General features: G+C 35.2%; 1 protein-coding gene across 1 annotated transcript in view; it reads right to left on the reverse strand.

Moving 5' to 3' along the window:
* Positions 1-21,123, reverse strand: part of Smp_008290 (hypothetical protein) — a gene marked incomplete at both ends in the record, with an annotated part of 57,332 nt that extends 36,209 nt beyond the window's left edge. The window contains 9 exons of the mRNA XM_018794428.1: positions 651-719; positions 1,958-2,026; positions 3,635-3,750; positions 5,064-5,228; positions 6,926-7,074; positions 17,232-17,692; positions 18,839-18,961; positions 20,711-20,970; positions 21,072-21,123. Coding sequence (XP_018648842.1) covers positions 651-719; positions 1,958-2,026; positions 3,635-3,750; positions 5,064-5,228; positions 6,926-7,074; positions 17,232-17,692; positions 18,839-18,961; positions 20,711-20,970; positions 21,072-21,123 — 1,464 coding nt within the window. The remainder of the gene's footprint in view (positions 1-650; positions 720-1,957; positions 2,027-3,634; positions 3,751-5,063; positions 5,229-6,925; positions 7,075-17,231; positions 17,693-18,838; positions 18,962-20,710; positions 20,971-21,071) is intronic.
* Positions 21,124-21,357: the final 234 nt, after the last annotated feature.

The following is a 21,357-nucleotide window of genomic DNA, read 5'->3' on the forward strand; positions in this document are numbered from 1 at the left end:
CCGATCTCATCATCAACTCGGGCAAAAATCTAAGAATTTCTACATATGTCTGGTAACCAACATATGAAAGGTGATGCTCCAACATTATTCTGTACTGATACTTATATGTAGTGATTGAGATTATAGATGACTTAGTTTAAATTAGAGACTTCACCAAACACAACAGGCTGTATTATGTCCTTATATGCAATCTTTCTTTTATATATTACTACCATTGAAGTAACTGCTTATATGAACTTGTTGTTCATCTTGTGCTAATGAGGTGTGGTAACTTAGACCGATGCACATATGTGCCTGGTCCTACGTTGTAGCTGACTGACTGGCAACAGGCCGGTCGTCAACAAAATCTACCTTTAAATCCTGAAGATCTGATAATAAATCGCGTCCTTATTACCTGACTTATTTTACCTAATCCCAATAACTATCGATGTTATAAATTATTATTTATATATTATTGTTAAATTTGGCGACTTGAGCTAATGAATCCTTTTTGAGTTTCTTTCAGTCTCAACTATCCAACAATCAAAAAAACAAATCAAATTACAATTTTTTCAACAATAATCACAGATTGGATAATTGCATACTATACAAAATCTTTCAATATAGTTAGACAATTAAGCGTAATAACGCACTGAAAAACAGTAAACTACCTCAGTACTAAACGAGGAAAGAGATGGTCCAACCAACGAATCAAGAATTTCACAAGCTTTACGCTTTTGCTAAGTAAAAAACAATAAAAAGGGGCACGGATGAAAAAGACTATTCAGCAAAACTTAGACTCAAAATATTATGGAGTCAAACAAAATCACATGATCCAAATGCATTCACTAACTAACAATATGTATAGTGTTTCCTTAATATAAAAGAGCATATTGCTAATCTTTGTGTCAACTAAAGCACATTCTGACTACAAAACACTGAATAACATCGAATGAACATTAAATGTTTAGCAAAAATGAATCTGGACAACTGATAGCGAGAAAAGTGGTCACCAAGACTAGAGAAATCAAGAGTGTCAGTTGCTGATAGCTATAGACATTGAACGACTTTTTACAGGCGATACTTTTTTAAAGATTATGCAATGAATATATAAGAACCAAAATAACTGAGTTACGATATGTAATACTAAAATTCCAGTGTTGAGTAGTTGGTGTATTAATCATGACACCTTAAACCACAGAATTATTATTCATGTCTGTAGTCATCAAATAGTCGGCCCTACAATTCCACAGAGATTTATGTCCTATCAGAGAATTAAAATTGAAACAAGAAGCACTAAACTATGTGAAAGCTGATAACATGTAGGAGTGAGTTGTTAATACTAATCAATAACCAATGTTATCATGTCTGGTCATCCGCGATAAGTCCAAATTATTGTGTCTAGCATGATGAATGAGCAAATGAAATTACAGTACGCCGTATTTGGTGTTCGATTTTCTTTAAGGAAGTGATCAGTAACTGTTTATGTGGGTTCCCTGTATAATAACAATCAAAATGTAGACATAGATTGAGGCACTGGAAATTTGCTTTAAATTACTGAAATGCTTCACCAATGTGGTTCAGTTTGACAGTTATCAAATCCGTGGATCTATACTATATTTTCCATGTCAACAATCACAGATCATTTTCATTGATGCCACGTGATCCAGTCAACGTCAAAACATTAAAAAGATTCAATTAACCACCTCTAACCATTTTCCAACATGTCCAAGTCTACAAAGCATGTACGTCAATGTGGGGGGCGGCTGAACATGAGTGAGGCTAGTACTGAGTTTAAGCTGTCCTCGATTTAAAAATCAGGAAGGATTTGAAATTCTAATGCACATTTACAGTTGACAAGATCGTGATAAATAATAAGTCATAAGACTAAGCATAGAGCTATTATTTTCAGAAAAAGAAAACAAAACAATCCTAAACAAATTATTTTGTATCATACTTCTGCTGCTACTAAACTTACTGATTCGGAGATAAGTAGTCGAATCACTTTGAATTTGAACTCCTCAAAAAGATAAGGGTTTAACTCAGCCTAGATATATTTAAAAGGTATACCGACATAAAACATAAACATTAATGGTATGATAGACATAAACAAATAAACTTTAATCCAAATATTATTATTATTATATAGGATAAGAGACTGAAGTCATTATGATACTACTTTTTATTTTGGATTGATATGAACTGGAATACCAGGGAGAACTAAGTAGCACTTATCAGATGTTTCGTTTCTAAGAATACCGTACCCATGACCGGGCAAGGGACGGAACTCAAGACCATAAAGTCTTACAAAGAGCCCGTTACTTTTAGACAACTGATTCGGAATCCAGTAGTTCACATTCTTAACTTTATGTGATTCGTGACATATTGCGACTATTGTGTAACATTATCTATAATAACTATTTCATTCAAAACATAGCTATCTCCATTTATCCCAGCCTTTTACAAGAACACGAAGAAATCCATAGAGAAGCTGGTCATTAATGAGCATGTCATTATTACTTAAGTAGGTATATTTTCAAACTCTGCTCAACCTGAAAATAGCTGTTATCGTGGAACGACATCAATTAAATAAAAAATGATAAACCAAGAAGAACTGATAAGTTGTCTCTTCTCAGTTTAAGACTACTCTAGAATGGGGAAAAGATGGCAACCCCTGATATGTCCATCATTCATCGGATTTCAGCAGTTCTCAAAATGATGCCAGTTTGTGATGCAATCTATCTTCAAATTTAACCTTTTCCCCAAAAACAACTAATGAGAAATCATTTACTATTATTATTAGCATAAAAGATTAGAATTAGAAAACTGACAGTTTAAATCGACATATGATTTTGAGATGTCCCCATTCTTATGCCATCAGTTGTCATTTGAGTAGGGAGTTTCCACGGATGAATTTTCCGATGAACACTTGATATGTTAACGAAATATCTTATAAGGATACTTTGAGTATATGAATTACACAAAGAATCTTAGTACAGTAATTTACGAAAATATCAAATGATTGCCTCATTAATTTTTTTAATTGAAGGAAGACATTGTATTTAAAGATATGAAGGATCTTTATTGCTTGAGATGGTTAAGACTTGTATTACGTCTGTCCATTCACCAACTACTTCTATGTGCGATGATGGCCAGTGTAGGAATAGGTTGGAAGAACGTTACTGATGGACAAACCAAGATGCGGCATCAGTCTATGAAGATACTGACTATAGGTAGGTGCAAACTACTTGGCTGTGGTCCACATAATTATCATGACCAATAATTAAAGATGTTGGGTGACATGGCTCAAAATTATTCACAATGGTGTAGATGCTTTCACTTGTTATGCTTCCTTAAATCCAAAGTTCCTAAATTCCGTATAAACCTTTTTCCTCATTAATTTATATTTTCTCAAATTGTATCTGCAATGCTCAATCTTTTTCATTACTAATAAAACTGTTATTAAGTCTACTACTCTGGAATTTGTCCTGACAATTTTTTCATTGTGCTAATTGTATGCGGCAACTTGAACCGAAGAATGTATGTGCCGAGTTCTATGTTGCGCATGGCTGACTGACGAATTCATTGATATCTAGTATTACTTAAACAGTACATATTAATGGGGAAAATGCAACTAGAGCAAAGTATTACACACCTTTTGGTATAACTCAATTGTTTCCAAAGCGTAATTACAACAATCAGTAGATGATATTACAAGAGGGTGATAAAATTTTGATGAAGCAAGATCTAAACTTGAAGATGTTGAATGTTCTATAAAATGGAAATTTAAAGAAAAATTCTAAGTCAGAGTAATAACCAGAAACACAAAGGTAACTAACACTAGCTTTCTTGGAATAAAAACATTTATACTAGTAGATCAATGAATCTACACTCTAGTCATTAATTGATTATTTACAATGAAAATTAAGTAATAATTAACTCATCGTTTTTATCTTAGTGATCAAATTAATTGGACTTTATCCTGACGTGTTTAACTAAAATGGAATTCCAACATGTGTAATGAGATTGACTGTAACAAGAAAGAATAATTTTTATAGGCAAAATATCATTTTATTGTAGATATAAAAGTTTGATGTATGGATTGCTACAATAAAATCGGATATAAAAATATTTCTAATTTCTAAAATAGTGTAGGTTAATTATCAAATACACAACATTTCTTAAACAAGGATCACACTTATTATCATTAAAATGTACAGAATTGTGAAGACTTCACAAGATGCAGTAACCGAGGTGAAATAACTTTTCACTAAAAAACTAATAGTTAAATTAAAGCTTACGATCGGCTGCCATCTGTGATCAGACTCATTAATATTGTCCAAATTTGTTAATATTAACTAATTTTATAATAGGTATGATACTAGAGTTAATACCGTCTCATTTTTGAGGAATCCACTTGATGTATACAGATGACACAGCCAGACGTTAGTACAATTGCTGACAGAATCTTTGCACATTGATTAACAATGATAGAAGTCTTGGCATGCGAATTATACCCCCTTGGCAGGAAACGATGCTCAGCTGCAACCCATCAAGTACAGACTCATGTACTCGGCTTATAACCGCACTTTATGTATGAGACCTTGTGATACTACTTGGATATCCAAACTGAAGTAGGTGAAGCAGGTCTCAAAATTGCAGTCTGGTATTTGAAAGGCAGACGTATTAACTTCTAAGCTACGTTGCTTGGGGACAGATTTGTGTCAGTTTTTCACTTAACAGACTGTTGAATCATATTGATGGCTTACAAAATGTTAGCGCTAGCATAGAAACCCTTGTTTGGCCTTCGGCAACTTATGTCATGTATAGCATAAATGATATAATCATTTATAAGTAAAAGGCTACTAATGCTATTAAGCAGTCCGCAATATTACATGGACAATCTATTGACACGTGAATAATTAAGAGGACTTTAAAGTCATTGATTAAACAGTTATAAAGTGAAGTACAACATAAAATTAAATGTAATTCGCAAAACGGAAACTTAATCATTTAAAAACGAAACATTTTGTTAAAATTATGTAACTGTTAGTTATCAGTCATTGTTGTAGACTGACACATACCCAGCATATCTGATTCCTGAAACTGTGATTTCCGTAGTTCACCATCGGTTAAATTATCATCTAGATAACGCTGTTGAAGAAATTTTGAACGTGTTGTCCCTAGGTTTGAGGAATGATCAGAAGAATGTTGACACATAGCAACTGCACAAAGACCTTCTAGAGCACCTGAAATAGTTAAAATAAGTTATAAATGGATTTTTTACCGCAAGTATTACTATCAAGATATGACTTGATATTACCAAGTGAAGTGACAATAAGGTAGTACTTTATTATAAAAGAGGTATATCTACCAATTCCTGATGATTTGAAAACGTTACTAACGTTCATGAAAGCTAGTTCGGATAACTTTACCTGGAAGTACATAGTTAGTTAGAATAGTAGTAGATTAGAAAACAAGAGGTGGGCGCACCAAGGCATCGTCGGCGACGTTGATAGATTCAAACTAGCTGGTTGGGCCCGGCGTAAGAATTATGACCAGTGGTTGGAAATGTTGAGTGGTATGACTTGGAACCAGTCACAGCGGCTCACATGCATTCACTTTTTATTTTCTCCCAAGTCCTGAACTTGAAATTATTTCGTACTTTCTATTCCTTGAACTCATCCTTTATTTTCGAACCGTGTTTTCCATTTTTTAATCATTCTCACTATAATTGGTATTGGCAAAATTTGGACACTTATTCTATTCATTTTTGTTATGTTTGAAGCGATTACGAGTTCACCTAGTCTGCGAACGGAACAAAGACTTGTGACCAAAGACCAATAAGCTAGCTATCCTGACGCGTCCCAGCCCCGCTAACTAGAGAGAGAAGTCGAAGTCCGAACGGGGAATAAATATATACCGCAAGCGGCCAGAAACACAAGCAATCACAACAAGTACAGATCAAACGTATATATACAGCATAAAATTGTCTTTGGGAAGCGTTACAAAATAAAATACTAAAAGATACAACGAACTAATAGTGTTTAAGATCCTCCAAAGTGGGAAATACGACATGAAGGTGAAAACGAGCGCTTTTGGTGAAGAAAACAAGAAATTCAAAGTTTTGAAATAAAATTACAAAGATAAGGCATTTACCGAGTGAGTTCTGGGAATATAACATCCCCAACAATCTTGTTAATTTTATCTTGTTGTATTAATGTGATATAGTGACTTGAGCTGACTTACAATTGCGCCAGGCTCTCAGCTGTTTATCACTAAGTTCGGATAATAAATAACGTACACAATTTAACATAAAAATGTGTTATTTGTTTAGTCACGATGACTTTGCTTGAGAACCAAAATGAAAGCAGGTAATTTCTTTGGTATATTTTCTTCTACGCTTTCGATATGATTGTTGAAGTCACAAGGCAATGAAGTTGAAGTAGGGAACAGATATCTACGGTAAGGGATAGCCAGAGAAAACTTAGAAAACTATGGGTCATTTTTAACACTGGTTTAGTGTTAAAATCATCCAACCTTTATTAGTTGACACTCCATATCAAACAATCCGATCTACATACCAGAAGCTCGTCATACCACAGTAAATATAAGGATCCTTAATTGATTCAAAGATAGATAGAACTATAGGAAGTTTTAGCAAGTTCCCGAATCATCGACAATTAATGTACTCACTTTTAATTCATACTAACTCAAAACATTGACGAATACCATTATCAGAACCCTCAATGATTATTATTCAAAAATATTATTTGATTTGATTGCTCAAGAAAAGCATCATTTTATGTCCCGATCATTTCATAAACAAATGAAATCTAACAGGGACATATTCATTTATTACACTTCACTTCTTAAAACCATGTCTACCATGCAACCAAACAAAAGATCCTACGTGGAATATGAAGCATTTAGAAAATAAACTTACCTGCTATCCACAAAGTGTCATTAATAGGTTTTAAATGTTCAATGGCCAGATTATACTGAATTTGTGCCATTTCTAAATCACCTAACTGTAAACATATATCACCCAAATATTTCTTAAACCGTCCCGTTGCTCGTTTCTGTTTGATAAATCTAAATATAGTAAAATTCATGCCAAATTACGGTAATAACAATAACAATGATAACAATAATATAACGATGTGTACTTAATAAAAAAGAAGAAGTACTGTCAAACCATCGGTATAAGATAAAAAATAATGCTACACAGCAATCAACTGACAATAAAAGATATCACCAGAAAAATATTTCTTATAAGAGAAAGGTATTTCAATCATTCGGTTACACGTTATAATGCAAAATAGGGATTTATGAAACGGGTTTTAAACACAAAACTGTGGTGGTAGCGCAGTTGAAGCATATAAACCAGAGAAAAAAACCTTAATTAGTAAGCATCCAATAAGGAAAAGCAAAAGCGAAGTTTCATTTCATTTTTATTATCAAAAATTGTCTTACTTATTTCTATGGTAAGCTATTTTAAGCGATAACATCATTACATCGCTTTTCCTGGAATTACACGACTTTATCAGTGAGCTAAGCATAAACAACTGATATCTCAAAAAGATATCCTGGTATACGATGAAAACACTGTATCGCTTCAGTAGGTGGTACACACTTAATGGGGAGAATATGGGTTTTTCATATCAGACAAAATAAAAACTTTGATATTTTTTAGGACGAGGAAAGATTACTTTGAATTAATTAAATATGATCTGTGAAACAGTATTATAACAACCGAATGAAAAACAGAACACCTATACTATCCACCACTAGTTGTTTATGTGCCCCGATTTTAAACTAATTAATAGGGTTAAAAAATTACAAAGATGTATAACGGCAATACGAAATGAATATCAAAGAATGTGTTAAAGCAATTTTATTTTTATCATGTGACCTTGTCCATGTCAGATGTTATCGCAAATGTACAGTCGGATAGAAATTAAGTAAAGTACTAAGCACATTAAATAACTTAACATGGAAGTACGGAGTACTTGTCCAGCATCTTAGACAGTTTACTATCTGTCATTGAGCTGTGCATATAAACCTCAGTCCATCCTGCTTCGCGATCTGGGGTCGTAGTTACATATATATATTCATTAACGGGGATAGTTTTGTAATAATAACTTCAAAAAGATAAATACGAAGAAAACGTCTTATCTTAACTAGAAGCATGCTGAATATATTGATTTATTGAGTACAAAAACTTGATAAGCAATAATCAGATAAATAAACTTATATTACTTATATGTACATGCAATGCACATCAGCGGATATAAGCTATCTGCATGACAAGCAGAAAGGGTATAAATTAGTATTATAATTATTATTACTATATAAAAAGCCAACGAAAGTATTGGAAACCGCTCAATAATATTTAATAAGAAGACATACGCAGTAATAGTAAACTAATTACAAGAGAATAATTAAATGATATATAAATAAAGACAGAACAAATATTGATGCAGAATAATATGAATTCATTATATTTCGTGGTTTCTCATCAGCTGCTTACAACCAAATATGCATTAGAGTTTTATCATTGGGGTAATAAATAATGTGGAACAATTGACAAAATTGAATGTAAAGGATTGGAATAACAAAAGTCATCGATGATAACTATATATATGGGCAAGGAAAGGTCAGAGGTTATTAGGTATTGAAATCAAGGGTGGCGTACAACTGCTCTCCGGTTTGCTGAGGCGATCGCGATAAAAAAACTCAAACCGGACCTATGTATTCAAAAAGAGACAGTGATAAACTTATTACTACCTTGGTAACCCATTTTTGTTTTGTTTTTTTTTGTTTTTTTTGTTTGTTTCAGTTTTGTTGTTGTTATTAGTTCAATTTTGGTTAATATTCAGTTGTTTTTTTTATACCCAATTCTTAAACCACCCTTTCTCTCACACATTTCCGCTCATTTGTCTCTCCTAATTATATGAACTATCCAAATCTTATTCAATTATTACGTAACCCACCCTAATTGTTTTCAACTACATCTATAAATTATCCAATCATTACGTAACCCACCCTAATTGTTTTCAACTACCTCTAAAATAATCACATTTTTGGTTTTATCTGTCTCTGAACTCCACTCAACTATTACGCCACCCTTGATTTCAATACCTAATAACCTCTGACCTTTCCTTGCCCATATATATAGTTATCATCGATGACTTTTGTTATTCCAATCCTTTACATTCAATTTTGTCAATTGTTCCACATTATTTATTACCCTAATGATAAAACTCTAATGCATATTTGGTTGTAAGCAGCTGATGAGAAACCACGAAATATAATGAATTCATATTATTCTGCATCAATATTTGTTCTGTCTTTATTTAAATTCATAAAGGGAACTAACTGCATAAATGATATATATTCCTACTATGTGTACCGTGTTCATAAAGAAGCGCTAAAATCTTTTTGTCCAATTAATGTCAGTCTGTGATATTAAACTTAAAATATTATGACGTTAGTAATAATAAATCCAAATTTATTTCTATTTGAATATTTCTAGAGTCCGACCAACGATAAGCATCATGACGAGACCAGTTAATACTACTAAATTTGGCAATTATTTAGTTAAGGGTTCAATATTTTTCAACCATCCAATAATCATTGTTTCAAGAATATACCTCAATAATCATATCACATTATTACTAAGACTGGAATACAGGAAATAATCGCAGTACAAAATAATGGAAGGTGATTCGTGAGGAATCAAATAATAAAATGAACAAAGTAACTTTATTTTTATGCGAAACGAAGGTGGAAACAGAAAATGTAAGTGGAAATAAAGTACACATTTGATTTATAAAATAGGTACTGACTACTTGGAGTATGTGCATAATGTTCGAAGGAAAGTATGAAAACGTCAAACAATAAAACTAGAGAAATACCATTAGGTAATATAACAAGGGAAAGGAAATAATTTAGGATTTAAACCAGGAAACTTCAGGGAGGTAAAATTACCTTCCGTGATTCGGAACGGAACACGATGAAAGCATCCATGATGTCCTATGAGAAATAATTTGATTTTCATGAACACACACTAATCTTAAACATCAAGTGAACTTTGTATTGATAAAGTGGGTAGTGATAAAAGCATATTTTAAAACCAAACAATCAAGCTATTAAATTTTAAGGATTTATAAAAACAGAAATCGTAGGATTGTTGGTTGAAAGTATATGAGAGATTCATTAAAATCTTAAACCCAAAAGTTTAAGCACCCCATTTTAACAAAAAGGTCTTACATTTGAAAGCCTCTTTACCAACTAAGATTTAAGCTTATGAGGGTTACAGCTAGAGTCTTGATGCAATGTCTAGAACACTCAATCGGAACCTGACATAGATGCGTATTAATCTAGGTTGGACGACTTTGCATCATCATCTACAAAAACCTCAGGAATTAGCCAACCAGGGCTTGTTGTTCGCTCGCACTCTAATAGGAGGATCAATGTCGATCTTCCATTCAGGCCACTGCTAGGTAGTGAACAATTGATGGGTATTTAGTCGCCAAATAAAATGGTTTCTTATTATACTGTTTCCCAGTAATCTATAAAAATTTTCGAGGAATGTATGGGATAAGAAGCTTATTGTTATAAAGTATACTCGTTTCGCATAAAACCTGTTCATTTTTATTGTTCAGTAATACGGTGAAAAAAAAAGAGACTTACATGATTTGGTAACAATTAGTTTAATTTCAATAAACTGTACATAATAAGTCAAAACCTTTTAAGCAAAAAATATTACAAATATACCCTTATCTCATTATGGACAACTTAGTCATAAGTGTTCTGAAACCCATTAATCAAGTACATGTTCAGGAACTCGACTTGAAACGATTGTTTGTTTGACGGTTAGTAGTACTGCCCAACTATCCAAACTGAAGCAGATAGAATGAGCTCTGGACTTGTGACTCAATTGTTGAAAGACGAGTGCTCTAACCATTTATTTATTTATTTATTTAAACACATAAATATTGGTACAAAAAAGCACCAGATAAATATGCGCCTCACAAATCTCATTTGATTTGTGTGAGGGCTGTGATACTGCCCAGGTGCCCAGACTGAAGCAGGCGCTCTAACCATTAAGCCATAAACAATGATAATAAGATGATAAACTCAAAACTTCTAATAACATCATCAAGAACCCAACTTTTATATGACAATTTATAAAATATTATTTATTCATCATCTTAGTCACACTGAAAACAAACAAATTAATGTCAGCTTCAGAAAATTTAGATGACAATTTCTCAAGACATGCAATTAAACCTGACAAACTTAGGATACTATCAGGACAGAGCAAAAGCAAACGTTGATCAAAAGAATGACGGTAGGACAACATAGAAATGCTTCATTATAAATTCTTATAATAATACACTAACGAAAAAAGCAATCCGAATCTATCATTCTTTGTGGGAAACCACTAATACATGACATATATGATGTACACTGAACTTACACTAAATGATGCAGACTTACTTTGACAATCTAATTAGACCTTGAAAGTATGCAGAAAGAAATTACTTTAAATGGAAATTTTGTCTATAACTGCATTCTATCACATTCTTTAGTGATCAAAATGGCCACTAAAAACAGATATACAAAACTTTATTCTGCTATAATCAGCACCATCTGTCAGAATAATTAAAATCACAAACCATGCTTAATACGAAAATAGAGAATACCTAAAGTATTGTTTACTTTCTTAATAAGCAATAAACCTGACTGCCCCGACGTGCGATGTTTTATAGTGTAGAAGTAGGTTGGAAAAAAGCTAGGGGCAGCCAGACCAAAACGTAGCACAAATCCATGAAGTCACTGACAAGTGGACTGAGCTATGTTGGTAGGTGTAGACTACCTGGTTGGGATCCGCGAGATGATAGCAACCGATAGTTAGAAATCTTGAATGACATGGCTTAAAATCATTTGCAATGGCGCAGGTGCATCCACTCTTTGTGTTCTGCCAAATTCTAATCTTCTGAGTTCTTCATGTCTCTATCTTTTTTCTCATTCCAAATTTATTTCACTGGATTAGACTCCTTGAATAATATCTTCAAACCCTAGTCTTTAGGATTACTGCTCATACTCTTACTACCTCCACCACTATGGGATTTGAATCGACAACTGCATCTCTGTGCTAATGTGGTATGGCAACTCGAACTGATGTACATACGTAAGAAGTTCTACGTTGTGACTGACTGACTAAAGCAATAAACCTTCCTGCACATGTAGTACCTCACATCCTCTAAAGATATAAATTTATGCTTAGTTACTAAATAGTATATTAGGACAGTCAGTAAACGCTGTGTTGCACATAATCCTATGCCAACTAAGTCCCTACAAATAATTCATTTTGAGTGACCGCGCAACTTGAGTAGTCATGAGATTTCAGATTCTTTAAATAAACACATCTCAATAGGATTATGACAGCCTCGGGAGTTCTTATGGCTAACAAATTCAATTATGTTGTTGTTTGTCAACAGATCTTGAGTGAAGTTAAGTTCAGAAACAGTTGACACTTACCAAACACAAACTTAACTCTAAATACAACAAGAAGTTTGCTTGGGATATATAACTAATTTAAACACAAAAAATGTTGCACTAATGCAGTAAGTTGATGAAACAGAAGTTGTGTGTTAATCTACACCCCGACCTTTATACCCATCTATAAGTTAAAAGCAACTCCGCCTGTAGCCCCTCCGTGGGCTACCGTTGGTCTCAAGCCAGGATAAAGGAAGAGGGTTGGGCATAGGGTTAGCGACCCAATCCCGTAGAAAACTAATTCGCTAAAAAAACGCTAACCAGGAAAAATTATTCAAACCATTTAAACTCTGCCCTCCGAGTTCAAGAAAAAATTATGACGCCTCGTGAAGAAAGCCGAGATCCTTCGGAAGTCACGATGCCGATGCCCCTTCTAAAAACCAGAGCAACAATTTTTATAGGTATATGGAACGTCCGGACAATGTGAGAGACCGGGAGAGTCTTCCAAATTGCGGCAGAAATGAGGAAATACAACCTGGAGGTGCTGGGAATCAGTGAAACACATTGGACGCAGGTTGGACAACAACGACTAGTTTCAGGGGAATTTCTGTTATACTCCGGCCATGAAGAAGAAAATGCCTCGTATACACAATGAGTTGCATTGATGCTGTCCAAATAAGCACAAAATGCACTTATTGGATGGGAATCTCATGGACCAAGGATCATCAAAGCCTCCTTCAAAACAAAAAAGGGCATTACAATGAAAGTCATCCAATGCTATACGCCGACCAACGACTACAATGAAGACATTAAAGATCAATTCTACAATAGGCTGCAGTCAGTCGTTGAGAAGTGTCCAACAAATGACCTAACCATTCTGATGGGAGATTTAAATGCCAAGGTTGGAATGGACAACACTGGATACGAAGACGTCATAGGACGACATGGACTGGGAGAAGGGCACGAAAATGGTGAGAGATTTGCAAACCTATGTGCCTTCAATAAACTGGTCATAGGCGACAGTATATTCCTAAAGAAACTCATCCACAAAACCACATGGACTTCACCGGATTACACTACACATAACCAACTCGACCAAATGTGCATCAACAAAAAGTTCAGGAGAACGATGGAGGATGTGAGAACCAGGAGAGGAGCTGATATAGCATCAGATCACTTGCTGGTCGCCAAGATGAAATTAAAACTTAAGAAGCACTGGACAACGGCGCGGACAACATCACAAAGTTTAATACGGCTTTTCTTCGAGATACTGACTAACTCAACAAATTCAAGATAGCCCTCAGCAACAGCTTCCAGGCCTTTCATGATCTACTCAATGGAGAGGGGACTACTATGGGGAGCAACTGGAAAGGGATCAAGAAGGCAATCACTTCAACATGTCAGGAGGTTCTGGGTCACAAGGAGCACCAGCACAAGGAATGGATCGCTGTTGGTACACTGCCTAAAATTCAAGAAAGGGGGAACAAGAAGGCAGAAATCAATACCAGACGAACAAGAGCAGAAAAAATCAAGGCACAAGCCGAATACACAGAAGTAAACAAGCAAGTGAAGAGCAGTATCAGAACCGAAAAACGTAAATATGTGGAGGATTTAGCAATGATGGCGGAAAAAGGCTGCAAGAAAAGGAAGTGAGACAATTGTATGATACAACAAAGAAACTCGCTGGAAATTACTGTAAACCAGAACGACCAGTGAGAAGCAAGGAAGGCAAGGTAATCACCAACATTGGAGAACAACGAAACAGGTGGGTAGAATACTTCAAAGAACTCTTGAATCGACCAGCTCCACTGAACGCACGCAACATTGAAGTAGCACACACTGACCTCCCAATCGATGTTGGCCCACCAACAATTGAAGAGATAAGCATGGCCATCAGACAAATCAAGAGCGGCAAAACAGCAGAACCAGACAACATTTCGGCAGAGACACTGAAAGCAGATGCAGCAGTAACTGCAAAGACACTCCGCATTCTGCTCAGTAAGATTTGGGATGAAGAACAAATACCAACAGACTGGTAAGGAATTATGATCAAAATACCAGAGAAAGGTGATCTCAGCGAATGTGATAGCTATAGGGGCATCACTCTTCTCTCAATAACAGGAAAAGTCTTTAACAGGGTATTGTTAAACAGGATGAAGGACTCCGTAGACGCCAAACTTCGAGACAAAAAGGCTGGATTCCGTAAGGATCGATAGTGTACAGACCAAATCGCAACACTATGGATCATTGTGGAACAATCAATTGAATGGAATTCATCACTCTACATCAACTTCATTGACTACGAGAAAGCATTTGATAGTGTGGATAGGACAACACTATGGAGGCTTCTTCGACACTACGGCGTGCCTGAGAAGATAGTCAATGTCATACGGATTTCCTATGATGGACTAAACTTCAAAATCGTGCATGGAGGAGAACTCATTAACTCGTTTGAGGTAAAGACCGATGTCAGGCAAGGTTGCTTACTCTCACCCTTTCTCTTTCTCCTGGTGACCGACTGAAATATGAAGACGTCAACATGTGGAGGGAAGCACGGGATACAGTGGACAGCTAGGATGCAGCTTGACGATTTAGACTTCGCAGATGATCTGGATCTTCTATCACACACGCAACAACAAATGCAGAAGACAACCAGTGTAGCAGAAGTACATCTCAATATGAACAAAGGGAAAAGCAAGATTCTCCGATACAATACAGCATGCACCAATCGAATTACACTTGACGGACAAGCTTTGGAGGATGTAAAAACCTTTACATATCTGGACAGCATCATTGATGAACACGGTGGATATGATGCAGATGTGAAGACGCGGATCGGCAAAGCAAGAGCAGCATATCTACAATCGAAGAACATCTGGAACTCAAAACAATTGTCAATCAACACCAAGATCAGAATTTTCAATACAAATGTCAAGACAGTTCTATTGTATGGGGCGGAGACGTGGAGAGCTAAGAAAGCCATCATCCAGAAGATACAGGTGTTTATTAACAGTTGTCTACGCAAAATACTTCGGATCTGTTGGCCAGATACTATCAGCAACATTCTACTGTGGGAAACAACAAACCAGATTCCATGCAGCGGAGTAAGAAATCAGGAAGAAAAGCTGGAAGTGGATAGGACACACATTAAGGAAAGCACCCAACTGCGTCACAAGGCAAGCCCTCACATGGAATCCTGAAGGCCAAAGTAGGAGAGGAAGACCAAAGAACACATTACGCCGAGAAATGGAGACAGACATGAGAAGAATGAACAAAAGTTGGATAGAACTAGAAAGGGAGGCCCAGGACAGAGTGGGTTGGAGAATGCTGGTTGGCGACCTATGTTTCATTTGGAGTAACAGGTGTAAGTAAGTAAGTTAACAGCAAGTTCAAAACACATGCAAATTTTGTTTCCAAACACACTGGTCATCTGTTACATAGGTTCCAACTTTATAAAAACATTGCAACTCCATACAATTAACTAGTTTCTAACTATATTGTGAACATGAATTATCTTGATTCGGAGTAGGTTAGTTATGTGTTAAAATGGACACTAATTATGTATACTGTAGAAGATTAACTGGTTTCACGGAAATATTTCTATACTGATGACATGCACAAGAAACTTAAGGTTATTTTGCTTAAGTTAAATAAAGCACGAAAGACCTAGAGTCTAATGAGATTCTATACGACCACGAAATAGAAACGCAGTTATTTATAATCTACTTATTATACCATTTAAACATTTACTAAGAAAAACTTCACAAGTCAAACCAAACAGAAACACCACAAATTATAATTATTTAGACTTTCTGAAGAGTTTATTAATGTTAAAAATAGGATATATATGGAGAGAGAATATTTTTTAGGTAAAGCACCAGTATACCGAGGTTTTTAATGATTAGAAAACAAGCTTTTTGAATTGATTATTGTTATTATTATAAAAAGAAACTATTTGAAAAAACTTACCCGAACCACTCAAAACTGGAATTGAGAATTTAAAGAAAAAAATGGGTGAAATGCTTCTTAAAATCGTTCACATAAAATTAAACTAATGATAAGTTCCTACACTAAATACTGTACCTCTAGGTGATTCCCCAACATGACTTGCTGCGTTTCAAACTGTAATCATATAAAACATTGGAATTCACAACCAATAGTGAAGATGAATCCAACTTGTGGCTTTAAATATATGATAATCATTTTTTTTAAAACACATACTTAATGCCTTAAGATTCTGATTAAACAAAAGCTTTTAACATTTAATTAAAAAGAATAAGATATCACAGTTAAATTTTTCAAGCAAGATTTAACGTCGACAAGTCAGTGGAGACGTGGATTTTAAGGTTAATTCTCTCCTGTTGGATCAGAGGTACTGCTTATTCACTTACTACCCGAATTCATTGGTAGGATCGCGATTATTAGGTGCTCATGAGGCTCTATATTTTATTGCGAAGGTATCATAACCAAGTTACATAATAACAGTGAGGTGAAGCATGAGTGATATTTAGATGAGATAGGTTGTCAACCTTTAGATTTGTTGGAATGTGAATAAGGGATAATTTTGTACTCAGATAGGCAAACTTAAAATCTAAAAGAACAGTTAACTAAACTTTAATTATGTCGAATGTTACTAAAAATCTGAATGATGTGCATTACAGCCTTATTCGTATATACGAAAGGAATATCCACAAATAAAAAGCGAGAACTTCACCAAATGTTCTAAAAAAGAATTAACTAACCTTATATCTGTTTGAGCACTAATAGAACTTGTTGATCCTGCTCTATCTGTAAAGGCAGACAAAGCAGATAATGCATTAGTACGCCCTAGCGCTTTACGTCTAACTTCGTCAAGAATATTCCATTTCGATTCATTTTCTTCTGGAGCCATTAACAGATTGTCTGAAGAATCTGTTAGGTCTTTAGACAACTGTGACTCTTTTTTCTTTAGTTTAATATCACTTGGACACTTAGCGGCGAGCATCTTCTTCAAATTCCAATAAATTTCGGAAGTTAATGCTTGAAGAAGTGAACTAATTCGATGATTAACAAACGGTGGTCTAATTGAAGCATGTGATTTGTCAACTAAAGAAGAACATTCATCGGTCCCAGCAGAGTAACCAAAATCTTTGAGAATATTCATTTCTGACGCGAATAAATGCTCGGAAGGATGACAATTAATTTCACCTAGCAATTCTGAATCCTGAAAAGAAAATAAGAGTTATATGCGTCTACATAATTTCAGGTAAGATTGTTTATCGTTTACACAATAAAAGTCCCGGAAATGTCAAAAATAATAAAAATTCTGAATAAATACCACTCAATCAAGAGCTTAAGGAATATAAAGATAGTTGAATAACGAAAAATGATCAATGAAACCTGAAAAACAATCAGAAATATGTATGGTTGAAGCGACAACTAATACCCAGTAAATAACAGATTTCTGTTCCCGTTTACTGGGTCCAAGTCTCAGTGATAACATCAGAAATCACTGTGACGCAAGTACATTTAACTGACGAGTTCATAAAAGTATAAAGGAGTCTACCGAGCCCAAATTAAATATAATCTAAGTAGTTTGTTATATATTGTGCTATTAGAGTATATGTCTGGTAATCAAAGATACGGAATGAATTACGTTTCCCTTTCTGCCCTACGGGACCTAGTTGTGAAAATTTTGTACACTGACCATTTCATGTCGGCTCTCTATACATAGATCTTTGTAGATAATCATCTATCCTTTTCAACAGGGCCTTCAAAAAAATGAAATTTTGCGTTCGCCTCCGCTTGGTATATCCTTTATATTTGATATTCACAAAAAATTTTTTCCTTTCGAACTGTCAATGATCTTTCAGTTCCAAAAAGGTTTTTAATGAACTAAAAACAACTTTCAAGTATTCACTTCCATTCAGTAGTCCGACGACTATTGCTTGTTAGCGATAAAACAGTCAATTACTGGATCTTGTACAAAAAATCCTAAAATGTAATGTAATGTTGAGAAAGAAGTTCGATTAAATAAATTGAATCCGCTGTCTAATAATTATTTGATGCAGTAATGTTGATTAAAATCTACATAGACGGAAACCGTCTTATATCAAAAGTAGATTCTTATAAACTACATTGCTCATATTCAGATATTTACAAGTTTCACTTTATGTTTATTATTTGAAATTTGACAAGTTCCCGGTTGTTCTATAGAATAATCAACTAATTACAAGTAACTCTCAAATAAAATAACTTTCAAATGAATAGAGAACCCAGTATGTCAACAGTAAAAGAAGCAGTGACAGGAAGAGCCAATACGTCACATTTCGACGTTATGCAAAAACAAATAGTAGAAAAATCAAGTTACCTCTCTCAACTTTTCAGATATAAAAGCATTTGCTTCTTCAACTGATAGTGAGTCATTTTCATTGCTCAATGGTCTTAATAATAGAAAAAGTCGACCACTGATAAGCGTAGCTGACAACAATTTCTAACAACAAAAAGGAAATTAAGAAACATCTGATGAGAAAGAGGACAAGAAGTAGGCAAATCATGTGATTAATTAACACAACAATAAGCATGCACAGCATGATCGAAGAAACAGGAATGACGGAATAAAAGTACAAACTAATTTTAGAACTTAGGATCTAATGGTAGATAAAAAGAAAATAAATATGACCTATGTCACCCAACGTCTCCAACTAATGGTGATAAAAGTTATCTCACAGACCCCAATCAGACAGTCGCCACCCACCAACACGGTTCGAATAAACAGCGAAAAAACTTCATGGACTGATACCACTTTTCTGTTTGGCTAGTCCTAGCTTACTTTCAACCTGTTCTTACTCCAGCCAACACGACAAATCGAGGTAGGCTGTGGTTGGTTAGGGAGGGGCACAAATTGTAAGAAGCTGAGAAGGTAGTAACTAACTTGATACAATGCAGAACAATAGGTTCTGGTGTGTTAACTATAAAGGTCTTAAAGGGCGGTGGTTCAGGATATATAATTAGACTGCTTTGGGGAGCAGAGAGTATTTAACTCAGTATGTCAGGCATATTTGCTGGTCGTAATGACTTTTTAAACTGTGCTAATAGGACGAGTAACTGTGTATTCAGAGACAATCGGTACATAGTAAAAGTAGTTGAGATTTAAATGTCTGTTAATGTGAATAAATATCACGAAAGTCAAAACCAAGGTAAAACATTAGCCAACTAAGATCTGACTGTCATAGCCGGACCACAAAGGGCAAACTAACTCCTCAAGATTCACAAGAAAATCGTAATTTATGGATGGCGACAGATAAAATGACCAAAGACCAATCACACTGGGGTAAATGTAACCACTATTTATCTTTCTATAGCTCTTGAACACTAGTACTTTACACTTTCTGGTTTTAGTTAATTCAGCCCCCAAATGCCCTGGTACGGCCGAGAGTGGGGAGAGTCTACTCTCCCTCTCGAAATGCTCGCACATGACCAGCGAATATATAGCCTCTGTCAGGGAAGTCCTACTCACTGCCTTCTCGTGGCGGGGGTGTTGTTTACGAAAGTGAGAGGACGAAAAGCGAATGTCCGGCGCTTTAACCGGGTTGGTGGACACGGAGGGTCCACCTAGGGGAGTTGGAAAACCCTGATTCCAAACCAATGGTGCACATGGGCTCCAGTATCCTGATGGAACGAATGGCGGACGAACCTGTCATTGGTCAACGGCTACCATGGGACTGCATCTCCTCACGATGCTCCATTGCCTTGTGGATCAGACCTTTTGGTCAAAGGCTCGGGGTGTGGCCCCCTAAGAAAACCACCTGCTTCGGTTTGGGCACCCGGGCAGTATCACAGCCCACACACACAAATAGTGTGGCGCATATGTACCTGGTGCCCTTTTGTACCAATATATATGTGTTTAAATAAAATTAGTTAATTCATTCAAACTATGTATCTGATGTCTGGTTTTTCACTACCACTTGTATTGTTTTCACTGTTTGCTGTTTCTCAGACCTGAGACTCAATATTTAGAAGTCGAGTGTATTGCTTACTCGTAGAATAGTTAACTTATTCGGAACATCAATCTACAATATTTGATGTAACGGTTTCTTTCGTGTACAATACATCTTCCTGGTAACCTATAATGCCAGGTTTTGTTACGAGGAAAAATAAAAGTAACGTGAAATAACCATACAAGAGAACCCTAATTGTGAGTGGACATAGAAATCAAACAAGCACATTCAATAAAACTAACCTTTTGCTTGATGTAATCTTTGATCCTTAGTTCTATATCAGAATGACTTGAACACCAGGCAAAAGCAAGCAATCCCACAGTAGCCCGATAAGGTTGGAAACAGCTCCATGCATTATTGATTGGGTTATATTCCTTTAAGAACCTTAACCAGACTGGTTGGCGAGTACTAAAATTTGATATCCCAATATCACTGTGTACTTCAGAGGTCTCCGAAAGAGAATTGCGTTTATCCGTACCCAATAGATGTTCACTTTTTGAACCTATGAGGACGTGTTAAATAGTGTTGTAGAATTCAAGGAAGTTTAAGGAAAGATATAATTTGCCTTTGTCATGTATACTGTTCTCTTAATATTTAAGTTACTTTTTCTCACATCTAGATACTTTTCTCTCATTGAAAATCGTGCAGAAATCATAGCAAGCAAACATGGGAGCTAGTCACCTCAGCAGTGTTCTGCATATTCTGCAAGGAGAAACTAGAAGTTTCACCTGCCATCAGCACAAGACAAAGATATTTTAGTGGCCTTTATTTAAGTCCTATAAAGATCAACTTTTATCAGATAGTTTTAAAACAATATGCAGACTCCATATCGGAAATGATTGAAAACCAAAAATATATCGTAAATCATAGCAGCATATGTGTACTACCC

Source organism: Schistosoma mansoni, chromosome 1, assembly GCF_000237925.1.
Source record: "Schistosoma mansoni strain Puerto Rico chromosome 1, complete genome".
NCBI lineage: Eukaryota > Metazoa > Platyhelminthes > Trematoda > Strigeidida > Schistosomatidae > Schistosoma > Schistosoma mansoni.